A 16,575-nucleotide genomic window follows, 5' to 3' on the forward strand; every position below is an offset into this window, starting at 1 on the left:
AAGCCCTCTTTACCCTTTAAAACTTAATTTTTTTTCTACCTTTAAATCTTAATTTTTTGTCTAACATGAGTATTTTTTTGCTGCTTGCACATAAATTTAACAATATTTTGTTTAAACTTTGTTCCTTAGAAGACTTATGAATATGCTTCACTTTTTACTCCAAGTCCTCTCAAAGTGCAAAGTCAACCTTAGGTATAAATCTTTGAAACGCTGTTCTTGGCTGGGCACTGCTGTCATGAACTATATGTATAAGACGCCAGTTGAGCAGCTGCAGATGAAGACCCTCAGCTATCAGACCACAATACTGATTACACATTTCCCGTCTTCCCTGCTTCCACTGTGATCCATTTTTACCAATGCTCACTCCAGTCCACATGCAGAAGTCAACACTGAATGTTAAACATCTCTTTGCACTAAAGGCATGGTCCTCCTACCACTGACCTCAGAGGGACCAACACCACCTTACTGCAGCAGGACCACAGTGCAACATGGTGTGTCAGCACAATCCTGAGAAATGTTGAATGTTTCAGGTGCCTTTTATAGCATTAAGATCCACCAATCATCAGCAATATCTGATCAATATTTACCCAAAAACTACCTTAAAGCAGCAATTCTTTCCTACTTCTGACCTACAACTTCTTACTTTTCCTTTTTATATGTTATTATTTGAATTAGTCTGTATTTTCTTATTCCATTATGTCCTTCCAACACAAATACATGGTTTTCCATCCCTAGGCACAGACTACTGCACAATTTGTAGCCTTGGCTCAGTCCTTGGCTAGGACCAAGACCTCCCCAAGAGCACATAGACTAATAGCTGTTGTATGGTTGTGTTTTTACATGTGTCAATAGCTTTAGAACAACCACTTCTCCATCTATTATTTTTTGTGCCACCAGCTCTTGATCAGAGATAATTCAAACACTTCCAGGTTGACCAGTTTATTCCCACACCTGCTAGTGGGTCCTAATGACAAGCTATGTAGAAAAGGCATCAGGCATGTTTCCTGTCCCTTGTTAAACAAAATGAGCTGAGAATGTTGAATTCCCACTCACGCAGGTTTTCATGGCTTCTTGTAACAACTGCATTTTGCTGAGAAAGATTCCAACCAAAGACAGCAGTGGCTACAACGTACCCATTGCAGTGGGTTCCTTTTGTCTTCCATTTACAAACTCCATGAAAACAAGCCTTAGTAAAGGCACTGGCTAATATTTTCATTTGCTAAGCTGTCTTCCCTTTTTTTTTTTCTTCTTCTTCTTTTCCAGAATAGCCATATGCTAAACATTAGGTTCCCTGACTGCTCATCCGTGCGGGCACCAATGGTACCACCAGAGTGACCTTGATCGTATCAAGGGTGACCGACAGCCCTGAGATAACAGTGAGGGGGATGCGGCCCTGGTGGTACCTCCTCAATCCTCCCAGTAAGGGGACTCACTGCTCAGGTGGCAGCAGATGCATCCCACAGTCAACATGACGCTGCACGGCTGGTGCTGCAAGCAGGGCTCCAGCTTCTATGACCACAGGACCCTTTTTGAAGAACACGGACTGCTGCGCAGGGATGGCATTCCCCTGGCAAACTGGGGCAAGAGCATCTCTTCCAACAGGTTCACTAATACAGTGGGAAGTTTTAAATTAGGTGTGTTGGGGAAGGGTTGTCACGCTGTGAAGGGAAGTGAAGACATGGAGGCAGTGAGGAAGCAGCTGGGGGACAACAGGATGGCGAAGGCTCTTGCATTACCCTTGTAAAAGCAACCTCACTGGGCCTCCTCTCAGGCACCAGTACGCACACATACACAGCATGGGGTACAACCAGGAGGAAGAAGTCCATGCACAGTGGAAAGCTGTGACATCTCTAAGATTATGGAGACATGGTGGGATAGCTTACCTGACTGGAGTGCTGCAATGGATGGACACAGGCCTATCACCTGTCTATTACAGGTCTATCACCTTTGAAAAGTCAGGGGGATTGGAGAAGTTCCCAGTGGCCAGAAAAAGGCAAACGTCCCACCGATCCTCAAGAAAGGCAAGAAGGGGAATCTGGGGAACTACAGGCCATCAAGCCTCACATCAGGCCTGGGAAAATTATGGAACAAATCTCCCACAAAGGAATTTTCCAAGTACGTGAAGGTCAGGAAAGTGATTGGGAACAGCCATCATTGGTTTAACATGTGTAAATCATACCTGACTAACGCAATTGGCTTCTATGAGGAGATGACTGGCTCTGTGGATAAGAGAGGGCACTGGATGTTGTTTGCCTTGATTTTAGCCTTTGACACAACCTCCCATAGCATCCTTATAGCCAAATTGGCAAGACAAGGATGGATGGTAAGGTGGGTCAAGTATCGCCCAGAATACTGGGCTCAAAGGGCTAGAAACAGTGGTACAATGTCCACCTGGCAGTCAGTCACTAGAGGTATCCCTCAGCTAGTGATGTTGGGGCCAATACTGCTTCCCTTCTTTACTAACAGCCTGGATGATCTGATGGAGTGCACTTTCAGCAAGTTTGCAGACAACACCAAATTAGGGGTGGGGATCTGCCCACCCACTCTGGAGGGCATGTCTGCTATTCGGAGGAACCTCCAAAGGCTGGAAAAATGGGCTGACAGGAACCTCATAAACTTCATCAAAAGCAAATGCAATGTCCTGCACCTAGGATGGAGTAACTTCGTTCAACAAGACTCAGCAGTGTGTCTTTGTGGCAAAGACAGCCAACCACATCCTGGCTTGTATTAGTAACAGTGAAACCAGCTGAACAAAGGGAGTGATCTTTCTCCTCTATCTAGCACTTGTGAGACCACAGCAGGAGTGTGGTGTCCAGTTCTGGGTTCCTCAATAAAAGAAAAACTACTGACAAACTGAAGCAAGTCCAGCAGAGGGCCGCCAACACGGTTGGGGAATGTGGCATACGGGGCGAGGCTGAGATCTGAGTCTGTTCAGCCTAGAGAAGATGAAGGGAAGACCTTACTGCTGTCTGTAACTACCTGATCTCAGGATAAAGAGAAGGCAGAGCTAGGTTCTTTTCAGAGGTGCACACAGATACAACAAGAGGCAACAGACACATGTGGGAACGTGGTATAAGGAAAGAATTTTACCATGAGGATGGTCAAAAAGTGGAATAGGTGCCCAGAGCAGCTGTGAAATCTCCACCCTTGGAGATATTAAAAAGTCAACTGGACAAGTTTCTGAGCAGCCTGCCCTAACTAGGCCTGCTTTGAACAGGAGGTTGGACTCAATGACCTCCAGAGGTCCCCTCCATCCTGTGTGATTCTAGGTTTCTGTAAGTCTACACTGGAAAACAAACAAGAATTTTGAAGAGCCTGCAATGCTGAAAGAAATTAAAAACTCATTTCGTGTTGTGATTCTAATGGAACAAATCTGTGGTAGATAAGCAATTTAACAGGACTAGAGAGTATGTTCCATTAACTTTGGTATAAGTTTCTCATACTATCCATTTAGCGGATGAGTAGGACTAAATACCCAACTGATAGCCAATTAACATTTGATGCTAGCATATGGCTTTGCTGGTGGGCAGGTAGCAAACTTGGTATTAATACAGAAGCTCTATGTATACAAAGATATTAAAGAAAATTCAAGGCTGTCACAGGAATTCTACACACATATCCAGGACAAAATTCATTCCCCAGTAAAATTAAGGCAGCAAGCACTTAAGAAATAGATCTGCCCTTCAGGAGTGCCAAGAAACACATGCAAGAACATATGCTATCGGAGTCAAAGATGTATTTTCAAACAAAAAAAAAGGAAAAGTTACAAATTTGGGGGGAAGCTACGTTTTTTTTCTGATCTCTTATTTTGACTAGCCAAAACAAGACAAGTGTTTTTGCCCAAAGACCAGACCTGTTCTTGGCACCTGAGAAGCTTCTGCTAGAATATCCCTATAACCTGGAGACAAACTACAACTAGAATTCATTGCAAAAATTTTACCTAAACAGTTTTCTGTATTAAAATTATTAAAATACCACTTGGATGGAATGGGATATATTTGGAAATTCATGTAGTGATTCTGACATTACTAAGGAAACAAAATGAAGCAAAATGTCAGTTTAAAATATTTTTGGGTGAATAAAAATTTCATTTCTAAGCAAAATTTCACATTTTTTTCTAAAATAAGGGTTTTTTTTCCCCTCCCATAATGTCTAACTTGCAAGAAATTAAAATTATTTTCCTCCATAATCAACCTCTAGCCACTTCATCCTATTTGGATTTGGAATCAACAGAAATGTTTACACATCAAAATTCTGTCAGAAACACACTGGCTCCAATTCAGTCCTGGGCTTCAGGGCTTTCTCTTTCAGTCCACATCCAGCTTTTGCCTTCTGCCAATTTGCAATGGGCCTCCAAGCCACCGTCCACTCTTTCAGCCACTATCTTAACATGGGATGAGAGATTTTTCCCTTCCTTTTCCTTCTTCTCTGCTACATGGTTCTTCATCTTTCCTGCCTCATTTTTCTCTCTCCTTTCCTTTTTGTAATCTCCCCCTGTATGCAGAAGAATGCTGGAGACACATTATCTTGCACTTAATTTAGCAGTTTTAGCAAAGGGTATCTTTTTCTCACAGAAACAAAACTTGTAGAAATACGATGCTTTAGACTTCTGTATGCTTGTCTCAATATCCCTCTGAAAATGCTCAACAGATTCAAAAGTCATTTACTATATTCAACAGAGGAGTAAAGGCCTCAAAGACAGTTACGCTCCCTTGAGCTTCCTGAAAGTAAGTGTCTAAGAAGACTAATGCCCACTCTGAAGGAGAGGCTTCAAAGGAATGAGACACCTTAGGTGTCTCTTATGAGACACCTAAGAACCCACAGAAGGTCTATGAGACAAAATCCAGGCAACAGTGGTTCTGCTCCCAGAACAACTCATCACACAAAAAATTCTGCCCTAAATCTCCTAAATCAATGTAATTTATTATTCTTTGAGATTATTTTACTATCAAAAATCCTAGGATATCATATTTAGCTTATATATAGCCAGATGGTATTATCATCTTACTAACTTCTTAACTACATACGTGGAGTTTTTGTCTAGTTATGGCAAGCTCTCCTCAGAAAATTTCTTAGCCTTTGTTTGCTTAGTATAAGAATCTGATAGTAGTTCTGGTAATATAACATGTATAAGAATATATATGTTGTTTAGCTAGTAACATCTTTGTTTATTCCTTTCATTACTGTAGATTACTAATTAAGAAAATGAACTGAACATCTAATTTTTTGCATGTTTACGCACCAATTACAAAATTATTACAGCAATTCTTAACTTCTAAACTACAGTAGGTCCTTTTTATGGTCAACATAATTTTCACAAAATAACTTGAAATGCTAGGGAACTATTACTTGAACTACAAACTGCATAATGCAAAGCACTGAACAATGTGCCTTTGTTTGCTATTTCTCCGCATCTGAGTTTGTTCAAAGTAGAATTCTGTGTGCTTAAAGGTTCATCCCATTCTATCAGCAAGTCGTCTTCTCTGTAAATTAGATCAACGCTGCAAATAATTCAAAAGCAAATGCATGATGTTTATACTCCAGGCTCTTGTACTAAGAGGTTAGACATCTTTTTCAACCAGTGACCTCCTTTGTAGCTTACAATTGTTATCAACTTGCAACTTCACCCAGATAAATGCAAACTTGTACAAGCAGATGTGCTTTGCTTCTCTCCTGGTATTGTACTGAGCAGAATTTTTAGTATTCATTAAAAGCAGTGGCAATCATGTAAGTGCCCACTTAAAGCTTTTCCCCTCTCATTTCAACCTTTTAGAATACAGCAGTGAGTGATATAGTAAAAAGACTGCGTAACTGTCTCATTGCTTTTTAGCATCTCTTTGACAGTTCTGTGTTTAAACACTGGGGCTGATGTCTGGGAAATTCACATTAACATACTTTTTGTATGGTGTGTAATCTGGAATAACATTGTAAATGAACACTCCCTCCTAAGTCATGCTAGCTCTAGATATTCTTACATTGTACAAGCCAGTAATTATATCAAACACTAAACCAGCAAACACATACAATACTGCTCACGTTTGCAAAACAGGATTTCTTAAAATAAATAGATAAAGGCAAATCAAACTAAAAAATATCCGATAATAGTCCAACTTAGGCTCTTTGATATACTGTGTTTTATACGCACCCACACACATGTATAATAATTGGCCAAAATTACTTCTAAAGGAAAAGTGGCTTCCTTTTACCCTGGTTTATTTAATTACCCTGCAATTATGCAGAACCAACCCAATGCATGCTGCAAACTAGGCCATTAGAGTAGCTGTAGTGAGTCAAGCCAAGATTATGTAGCTCTGTACCTTCTGTCCACTAGTGGTCAGTAACAGACGCCTAGAAAATCGTACGACTGCAAGGTTTGCCTAGATTGAACCTTCCTTTGGTATATCCCCTTAGATTATGGCAATTGATGGTTTGAGAAACCCCAACTACGTAAGCCACAGGGTCCATTTTCATAAATGTTTTTTCTTTTTTACTTCCTGGAATAGTTACAGTCTTAAATAATATACCTTTCTGAGGAGCTAAATTTGTACAACAGCTTTTCTGCCCTTTAGAATATTCTAGTTTTGGTTTACAACATGTATCTGGGGACAATGAAAGCAAAGGAGATAGAGAACTGTGTTAAAAAGTAACAATTAAAAAATACTTTAGACTTCCTACATGGATCTCTCTGCACACTGATACAGATTCCTATTCAGATCTTCAGATCCCACAAAGGTGCTTTCAGTATCTCCCAGTTGTCACCTTCTGGAAGGGAGGACTACAAAGAGCTGTGTGTCATGTCACCGTACGAGGTGCACAGCACTAATAACAATGTTTAATGTTTGTGTATAGTGCTTTGCAATAGGTGTTCAAAGTGCTGTACTGAGAATAATTAATCCTCCAACACACTCACGTGGTAGGTGGATCAAGCATCATTTCCACAATTTTACAAGGGGGAACAATAAAGAGGCTGTCAAATCTGAAGAGGACTAACTAGAATCTGGTTGCCTGTCTTCCTTAGGCTCTTTCAAATATCTCCACCAGAGGCAATGACAGTTCACAGAATCATATTCCAGATCTTTCAGTTCCCTGGTTGCTCTCTGCACTTCTGGGCCTCACTGCCTTCCTAAAGCTACACTTGTCTGCTAGTCTGGAGTAAGACTGGGTATTTTTACTCACTTGCTTATTTTGGGGATCAGGGTTCTCAATATTTATGAGAATCACAGGACGTTTTTAGGTGAGTCATCCCAGAGACTCAGAACCTTGAAGTTTGGCTACTTTCCACTCCATCAGTGGAAAGAAGCAACCTCAGTATTAATACAAAGTGCAAGAAATCCCCCTGTGCTTGGAAGGAGGGAATGAAGGAAGAATCCTTTAGCAGCTACCGCTCTTACAGCTTCTACAGCTTCTCACCACTAGCATGGGAGGAATACCTGGAAAACATTCTGGTCATCTTCCCAATACAGGGATGTAGCCTAAATATTCCCTGAAGCTCGCGGCAGCCAGTTTAACATTCAGAAGTCTTCAGGACATACTAACTCTCCAGAACTGGAGAAATACTGGAAGTGTGTGTTGCAGTGCACTTTTCTGTGCTGTACTGTCTGAGTATTAGATGTACAAACGGATCTGAGCCATCACACATTTAAGAAATGCAGTAAAACCAACATTTTTTTTAGTATGCCCAGTCTTTTAAAAATGACATCTGTTCTAAATCCCTACACAGCTCAATGTTTTTCAGTGCATTTCCAAAGCCATTCTTTTGTAAATAGATAATTAGTGCTTAAATACTTCTTTCAAGGGGTTTCTACATTAACATAAAAATAGTGTAATTACTGATGGTCAAAATGGCATGACTACAATTTATAAATTCTAATTTCTTTTGCTGCTCTGAAGCTGATTTTCTTTCTTCTTCAACACAATTTTAATCTGTTTTAAATGTGAGTATTATTGAACATAAAATACCTGTTAAGAGAGGAAGAAAAATAACTACCATCATTTTGCAAGATTGAACAGTAAAGCAAAAGTAAAGCTAAGCCTAGTGTTTCAGGCTTTTCTGAAGATCTTTTATTTTTTATCAAGAACTTAAAAGTAGGGATGATGTTTATTGAACAAAATTAGCTGATTTTGTTCTACAATCTAATACTAGAAACAGGCAATTCTAACAGTGCTAGTTACTATAGCTGGGAAGGCATCTTCACTCTAAAATAGTTTTTAGTCTGAAAAAAAAATATTATCCTTTGAGCTGAATCTGCCCAGGTCAATTTCTGAAGTGCACGTCAAATAATTTAATCCATTTTTTGTGTGTGTGTACAATACGCAAGTAAGATTAACATTTTCAGGAAAATACTCTGAAGAGCTAATTATTGTTTTCCACTATAATGCACAGCCACCTTCTATTTTTTTATTTCAAATTTAGCTTGAACTTGAATTTCAAATAGGAAGACTGTCTTTGACATTGGAAAATCTCAAGCAAACACACTGGAACAATGGATATTATAAAATGTGTTAGTTTAAGTAATCTTTCCAATCCATGCACAGAAGAGAATTCTCAGAGAGAATATGGAAGTATGTGTTGCAGCTTATATCACAGATCAGCTATTTTGTTAAATTTCCAGGAAAGTAACCCACAAGCTCAAAGTGACAGTGAGTCCTGGAGCATACACAATTTGGAAATGATATTACAGACTTGAGCAAGGGGAATTACAAGAGCAACTGAGCCAAGCAGGCAATTTCCAGTGCCAACAATGTGAGAGATAAAAAATAGAGATGGTTTGGAGTCATTATTTGATGAGTGCACTAAAGCAGGACATGTCTTTGTATTTGTCCTACAACACATTTGATTTATATGCAGGTAGGGAATAAATAACAAAAACAAAAAATAATGAAAAAGCTGAGGACAAGGATAGCTACAGTGCATAGTGAGCTTGATATATCTTATGATATAACCTACCTTATGTAGCCTTGATTACACAGAATCAGAGAATGGTTTGAGTTGGAAGGGACCTTTAAAGATCATCCAGTCCGACCCCCCCTGCCATGGGCAGGGACATTTTTCACTATATCAGGTTGCTCAACGCCCCATCCAACCTGACTTTTAATATTTTCAATGATGGGACATCCACAACCTCTCTGGGAAACCTGTTCCATGTCTCACCACCCTCATTGTAAAAAATCATTTCCTTATATCCAGTCTAAATCTACCCTCTTTCAGTTTAAAACCGCTGCCCCTTGTCCTATCACTACAGGCCCTGGTAAAAAGTCTGTCTCCATCTTTCTTGCGAGCCCCCTTTAAGTATTGAAAGGCTGCAATAAGGTCTCCCTGGAGCCTTCTCTTCTCCAGGCTGAATAACCCCAACTCTCTCAGCCTTTCTTCATAGGAGAGGTGTTCCATCCCTCTGATCGTTTTCGTGGCCCTCCTCTGGACCTGCTCTAACAGGTTATGTATTTAGAAACAACTCCCCCAAATTATTTTCGGCTGTTTAAAGTGATGTCATTAAAACCTCCTGGACATACTGGAAAATTAGCGTATGTTCAAAGCTGTCATACCATGCATCCTTATAATGTCATTAGAAAGTTTCACTGGCCTCACGGCCTTCCATTTGGCCCTACCATAATACATATTTTGTACTTCATTTTTTCTGATTCTCCAAAATTGGATTTTGATTTTGGAAGAAAAACCCAGTCAGAGAAGAAACTAGGTAAAAAAAGGAAAAGATGAAATATAAAAACAGGAGAAAAGTCAATTTGGGAAGAGAAGGGAGGGAAATGACCAGGTTGGCACTATTGGCAAGCTTTGTAAACTCACTATTCATCCCTTTTCCCCTTCTTTTTCTAAGCTACCCTGAATAAGGGTAGCAAAATAGAAATCTGACTTGCAAAAGTACATCATGATACTGCATGACTGGGCAGTAAGAGGACAGATGAAACTGAATATAAATTTATGCAGAATAATTCAAGTGCTGGAAAAAATATACTGACTACAGATACACACTGATGGGTTCTGAACTAGATATTACCATTCAGGAAAGAGTTCATAGAGTTATAATGGCCAATTTTATGAAAATGCCATCTCATTGTTCAGTCAGAGTCAAAAATAAAAACAGAATAATCCACAACACTAGAAAGGAAAAGAGAACAAATCATGAAATTTCATTATGCCAGAGGATAAATCTGTGGTGTTCTCAGATCATGTGCAGTTCTGGTCTCACCATTTTTAAAAGGATATAGAACAAAGAGGTACAAAAAGTGACATAGATGATCAAAGGCATTTAAGAACTTCTAAACAGTCTTCAGCTTGAAAAATATCTTAAAGGCAGATATGGGAAGAGCCTATACATTCTTAAGCAGAATGAAGAATGAAATTGTTCACTTGCCTCTTCCAGTATTAGGAAGTACCAAATGAAACTAGTAGGTGACGGGTTCAAAATAATCAAAGTTCTTACACCATCCCTATCACATTGTGGAACTCTGATGCAAGATTGTGTCGGCACTCAAAATTTGCACAGATCCAAAAGGCAATTAAAAAACTCAGAGAAGAAAAATCTATATATTAAATACAAAGAAATGCTGTGGCTCAAGAAGTCCTTGGACTGCCTACCAGAGAAAGCTGAGAAAATATGCACATCCAGTTATCACCAGCACTTAATCTCCTCCAGAGAGTTAGGCACCAACCTAGCCCTAGTAAAGCCTCAAATCCCTCCCTGGGAAGGGGGGAGGGGGCTTTGAGAAAAAGAAAAGTGAAAGAAAACAATTAATTACCAAAAAGAACAACGTGAAATGAAATGAAGTGGAGGGCTTTAGGTGTCAGAGGATAAAAAGTATAAAACTAGGTGACTAAGGGGCAGACAAAGCAGAGAACCTTGGCTGCTAGCCACAGTCAAAGACAATACTGGGCTAGAGAGACATATTATCTGAGCTTATATACACAGGCCTTCCTCTGTACCCACATACAGTTAGCCTAAAAAAGAGAGAACATATTTTAGGGTATGACTCAGCAAGCCAACGTGCCTCTATTAGCACAACACTTGAGCATGTGCTCAATATAACCATAAGGTCCATGGAAGTTAATGATGTTAATGTAGAATATACTTTGCATCAGACAGGCACAGAAATTTTATGTAGAACAGAAAGATAAAATCTGAACTTGCTGAAGGGCCTCTGGAAAAGATGAAATAGGCCAATAGACCAGAGCGGCACAGACCCAAGAGGGTATGACGGAACAGAAAGCTAAAAGGTAGGAATCAATGCTACACATAAAGATAACGGTGCAAAAGCCAGAGTAGGATATGTATCTAGTGCCCAAGAGGAAGCTGAGATCAAGGGAAGGTGTAACAAACAAATATGCTAGTGTTTATTCCAAGGCATGAACAAAGTTGTAGTCTAGTAATGGCAGAAGACATAGATTTGACACAGAACAAAACAACTAAGTGGGAAGGTGAGCCCCGTGCTATGGGATGAAGGAACAGACAGGGAAATTTGGTGGCAGCAGGTAAGAATGACAGTGCAGGTAGAAGTCCATGCCAGAGTCTGTCAATTACCTTCTCAAGAAACTAGTAAAACGTTAAGACAAGGAAGAAGGAGAAGTTTGGCTAGGCTATGGGAGTTGCAAAATCATGGCAGGTACTGGAAGCAGCTATCTAGAAAAATCAAAACTGCTGGAGACTAGTGCCTTTCACAACAAAACGGACAACCAGCAAAAACTTCTGAAATTTCTTCTTCTCAAAGATTTTTTTTTTTTCTCTTGCAAAAATATAACTCAAACCACAAAGATCACCTTTCCCCAAACCGCACACTACCATGAAATTGGAAGCATGCCTAAAAAGTCAGAAAATTAAGCCGTCTTTTGGAATAAAAATGATGAAAAGACCATCACAGAAGTGCCTTGGGAAATCTCCCTACCACACTGAGAGGATTTCAGCTTAAGGACTTCTTCAGAACACTGTAAAGCTGTGACCAGCAGGGAGGCAGATGGAGAACTAGGGAGACAAAAACTGTGCAGCAAGTAACGCGTGTAGCCCCCATCCTTGCTCGCTAGCAATATCCCAAAGCACTTTTCTTCCCACACTAGCAGAGAAATAAAATGGGTATTATTTAGAAGGGATAACCATATGGTTTGTATAATCTTTATATGCTATTTTCAGTACATTATTATAATACGTGGTAGAGACCTACAAAATAGGACTAAAATTTGCTTTCTGTTTTACAACCAACGTGTTCCATTTAGGTACAGAGACAGAGGTGAGGGCACTATAACAAAGTATGTTACTTCCACGTGCTGTCCCTACCTTAATACTCATAGAAAAATGCAATTGTTCCATGTGGGGCATATTATTGAGTTCCCAAGCTCAAATAAATATTTATCAGCCTTGCTGATAATTATTTGCTAGTAAATATTTGTTTAAATTGTGAAGTCCTGACTTTTTTCTATATTCCATTTCAGCCTACATGCATCTGTCTGCTTTGTGCCTTCCCAGTGTGGAATGCTGTAATATGTAGCAAAAAAGACAGGAAAAATGCAAAAAATATCAACTACCGGAAAGAAAATCAACCTCAACACTGAAATCCATTACCCTTAAACTGTGTCCTTTCTCCCTCCAACTCCTTTACTTCCTCTCACCCTTTTTTTGATAATGAAGTATCAGAATCCAGAATCCATTTTTATTCTAAATTAAGGTATCCACACTGCTGCAGGAACAATACCAATCAGGGTTTTTGTCTGGAGACAGTGTATGCTTTCCAATTTTCACTGTCATTTTTTTTAGCATCTACAAAGCATTGCAGAAGCACACGTAAATCACCACTCTCTTGCCCAGTGGAACAGAATTTCGGTTACCAATGCCAACAGTTGCCTACAGAAGGCATCTACATCTGGTCTGCTACATCCAAGACAGCAACCACAGGCACACGTTTTGCTTTGTTTGGAATTCATCACTGTGGTGCAGCTGAGCCTCAGATAAAAAAACTATGAGCCTCCGGGGTTAAACAGACAAATGTTTTCAGTCACAACAACTTTTTTTGCAGGGAAGCAAAGCCATAACAATGTATGTAAGAGGTTTTATGTAAATCATTAAAGGCCTACTGACTTAAATTGTTGCTAACACCAAGAAGTTGCTTAATGTACACTTGAGAGTGTGAAGGCAGAACAGATGAATAGTCTCACAAATCTTATTTGCTCAGTTGGAAAAATGCAAAAATATTTGTTAAAAAAAAAAAAAGAAAAAACTCTGATTCCTGCTCATTGCCATTCAAACTTAAAAGTCAAGTTAATATTCATCATTTCGGAGTGCATGATGGTTTTTACTGGGAGGCAGAAGGGGCAGATACAATCAGTAAACAAATTTACTTTCAAATCCACACAGAATTCAATACCTACCTAGCCACTCGTTGAATTTTTTTACTTCACTAGGAAGTCCCAGCTCAGTAAAATCACCAGCATGTATTAACACATCTCCATATGGCATTTGGATGGGATCAGTTCTTGAGTGAGTATCAGAAATACAGACAAATCGTGTATATCCTGGAGGTTTGGGAGCATCATGGGGCACCGGATCAACCCTGTAGGAAATGGATCATAACAAGGTTATAAAGTACTTCTGTACTTCTTAGTGTCTACTTTGCAATTCGAATACTGTTTTTTACCTTTACAAAAGATTACAGACTTCTAAATCTGTCTGACGGAAGGGATTTATTAAAACAAAACTAACACTAATGGGAGGTGTAAAAAATCTTGATGTTCACATCACAACATTTTCAGTATTTGTTGGGTAGATGGATTAATTTAAAGAGATTAAGGAAAAGAGACTGAACTATGGCAGTAACTCTGAAACAAATACTTACAAATAAATCAAAGGCATTGCCAGTTTCAAAGGAACAGCACTATGCCATTTCATTGTTTAAATATGATTACATGGTACACAGGGAAAAGATTTATTTTAGATACGTAAATACTTTTAAATGCATTTTTTCTAATTATAACTTTTTTCTGCAAGTTATATAATTCCAGCAAATTTAATTAACACATTTTGGAGATATGTTTCAGTGTGTTAATGCAAAGCAAGATAAGAACTCTCCTGACAACAGCTGTAAATGTATGTTCAAGCCTGACTATTGTCAGGACAAATGTGGCAACTTTCTGGGCTTAATTATACTAAATGAAATCAGATGCTGTGAGGGGTGGGGCTGCATTGTTCAGAGCCCAATCTTGATATTCAAAACTAAGGAAACGGAAAGATCTGACCCAGTTTGACGAGACTTACTTATGATTTAGAAGAGGAATGCAGAGAACACCTCTCTGCTATATGAGGAATACTTATTTTCAACTCAATCTTTTTATCCTCAATCCATATTTTGTTAGAATATATAGAAGCAAATGTATCTATATGCAGCTATACCATATCTGCTATTCCAGTTAGGGAATTCTGGTGGAATAAAATCAAAAAGCCAGAGATGCAAGAGTTATATTTATGTCACAAGAAACCAGGGAGATATACAGAATTGTTACAAATTATTTTACTTTTACAACATTTATCTTGAAAGGAAAAATAAAATTAGTTTTGTTCACTGTTGCAGTATGTAATACATATTCCTAACCCTTGCTGGTTGTGCTTCAGTTCAGGAGCTTACTTTTATATAAATAAACTCAGGAAAAAAGTTAGAGACCTTTGCTATTAATAATACTACCCCTGTTTAGTGGGTACATTTTCAGAAGGCATTTTATTGCTTGAAAGATATACAATAATAATCTTTGATCACGCACTCTTTTCTCTAAGTCAAAGAAGAATTCTATGAAATTTATAGGCGGGTAAACAGAGGTGTTTTTGACAACTTCACAAGATTAGTGAGAGTGTGAGGAACAAATCTAAAACATTCAAATCTTGTTAAATACAGAAAAAGTTCTTAGCATTTTCTGCAATATAACTACAAAACTAGAGTATAAAACAAATTATTTTGTACCCATCTTTCCTATACCTTTTTAGGAAGGAGAAATGTTGGATTTTTTACAGCAGTACTGGAGAAACAGCCTTTTAGTACAAGTACCTTGTGGTCGAAGTTCCAGACTTTGAGCAGAAAGTAACCAAACATGAAGTAAGAAGTAAAATCAGCTGTGACCCAGCAGTATGTACATGCTAGTGGGATATGTAAGCAAGCACATACTGGAAACTGTAACACTTGGCTGACAAAGGGTGGAATGTTTGGACCCTGAGAGAGAGCAGCTGCAAGCACTGCGTGTAGGGCTGAGGGAGTGTGTATGTTGTGGGAGGACCACAGGCACATGTAGAAGGGCAGATGAAAAAAAGAGTTAGATGCAGGGGGAGTTAGGCATAGGAGGTCACAACCTCAAACAGTGCAGCTGCATGACTGCCATCGCATGTTAAAAGTGTCTCTGTTTTGGGGGGAAAAGAGCTGCCATAGAGCAAGCTCCATGGGTGGTGAGTGGGAGGTAGCAGGGGTGCAAAGTAATATGGATGGTGGATTCTAGACTAGTGAGTGAGGCTCATCATAAGGTGCAAGCTGTGTGAAGGGTAATGCATTCAGTTCATGGAGTTCTTCCTCAAAATGAACTGGGGTGACTGGATAAAAATGAGGGTGAGCTGACCCTGGCTATCGTTGCAGCCGTTCAAGCTAAAAAGATTAAACACCAGTTCAGTAAACAAGTTTCTGATTATTGCTCTCCCTGCCCAGCACTTCCCAAAGTGAGTTACAGGTCATATTAGTAAGCCACCTTTAAATTACGCATACTACCCTGGCACAACATAAGTATATGGACTGGTTCAAAATACCACTTTTTGACTTTTCATGGTAGGGTAGCCTTTAAAGCAGGTGCTGCTTCTCCTTCAGAAATCTTTTAAAGCTCAGCGCAGCAGTAAGCTGGGTGTTGGCGAGTAGCATGCATTTCACATGTTGCTCCTCTGAAGCTGAATGGAAAAAACAACAGACTTACCACGGCAACCCATGCAGCACATAATACACATGCTTTTTCTTATAGTTTGGATAGGGACGGGAAAGATGTGGACAGCATTCTCCTGGTTGCTGAGGTATGTATAACTTTTAAATCCTGTGCAATGGGCCAGAGAATTTTCATGGGAAAAAGGCATCAAAACAAAAAAACAAATAAATGAGATGCAGATTTTCACATTGAAGTGATATGCACACACTGAGGCCGGATATAGGTAAAAACATATGTCAAGTTTCACAAACGCTCTAAGTTGTACTACTGGAAATAATTTCTGAAGGCTCGATCCCCATATTCTTGTATAACGCATTCCCACAGCAGCTGTCACACCAACACCCAATGCACTGCTTGCAGCGTGAGCAGAGGAATAAAGATCTGCTGATTATTTTTGTGCAAATGCTTTTGTTTTTCTTTAAAGCAGTATGAAAACTTGCGGAGAAATTGAAAAGCAAAGTTAAAAAATCTCAGAGCAAAAACACTGCCAGAGGTTCGTTTATACACGAGATTTCAGTGGTTTCACAAAGGAGCAAGACAGGAACTTCCCAGAAATGACTGATGGACTTGAAAACACTATCAGAATTTACCACCCTTCTTGTCAGTGGCAACCCAGCCATCTCACAAGCACA

At 39.3% G+C, this 16,575-nt stretch overlaps 1 protein-coding gene across 1 annotated transcript in view; it reads right to left on the bottom strand.

The window, feature by feature from the left end:
- The window catches only part of MPPED1 (metallophosphoesterase domain containing 1), a 48,733-nt gene that overhangs the window by 29,747 nt on the left and 2,411 nt on the right, over window positions 1–16,575 (bottom strand). Inside the window, exon 2 of the mRNA XM_009332798.1 lies at window positions 13,370–13,551. Within this exon, the coding sequence (XP_009331073.1) occupies window positions 13,370–13,551 (182 nt within the window). The remainder of the gene's footprint in view (window positions 1–13,369; window positions 13,552–16,575) is intronic.

The sequence above is a fragment of the Pygoscelis adeliae genome, unplaced genomic scaffold (genome assembly GCF_000699105.1).
Source record: "Pygoscelis adeliae isolate BGI_AS28 unplaced genomic scaffold, ASM69910v1 Scaffold38, whole genome shotgun sequence".
Lineage (NCBI taxonomy): Eukaryota > Metazoa > Chordata > Aves > Sphenisciformes > Spheniscidae > Pygoscelis > Pygoscelis adeliae.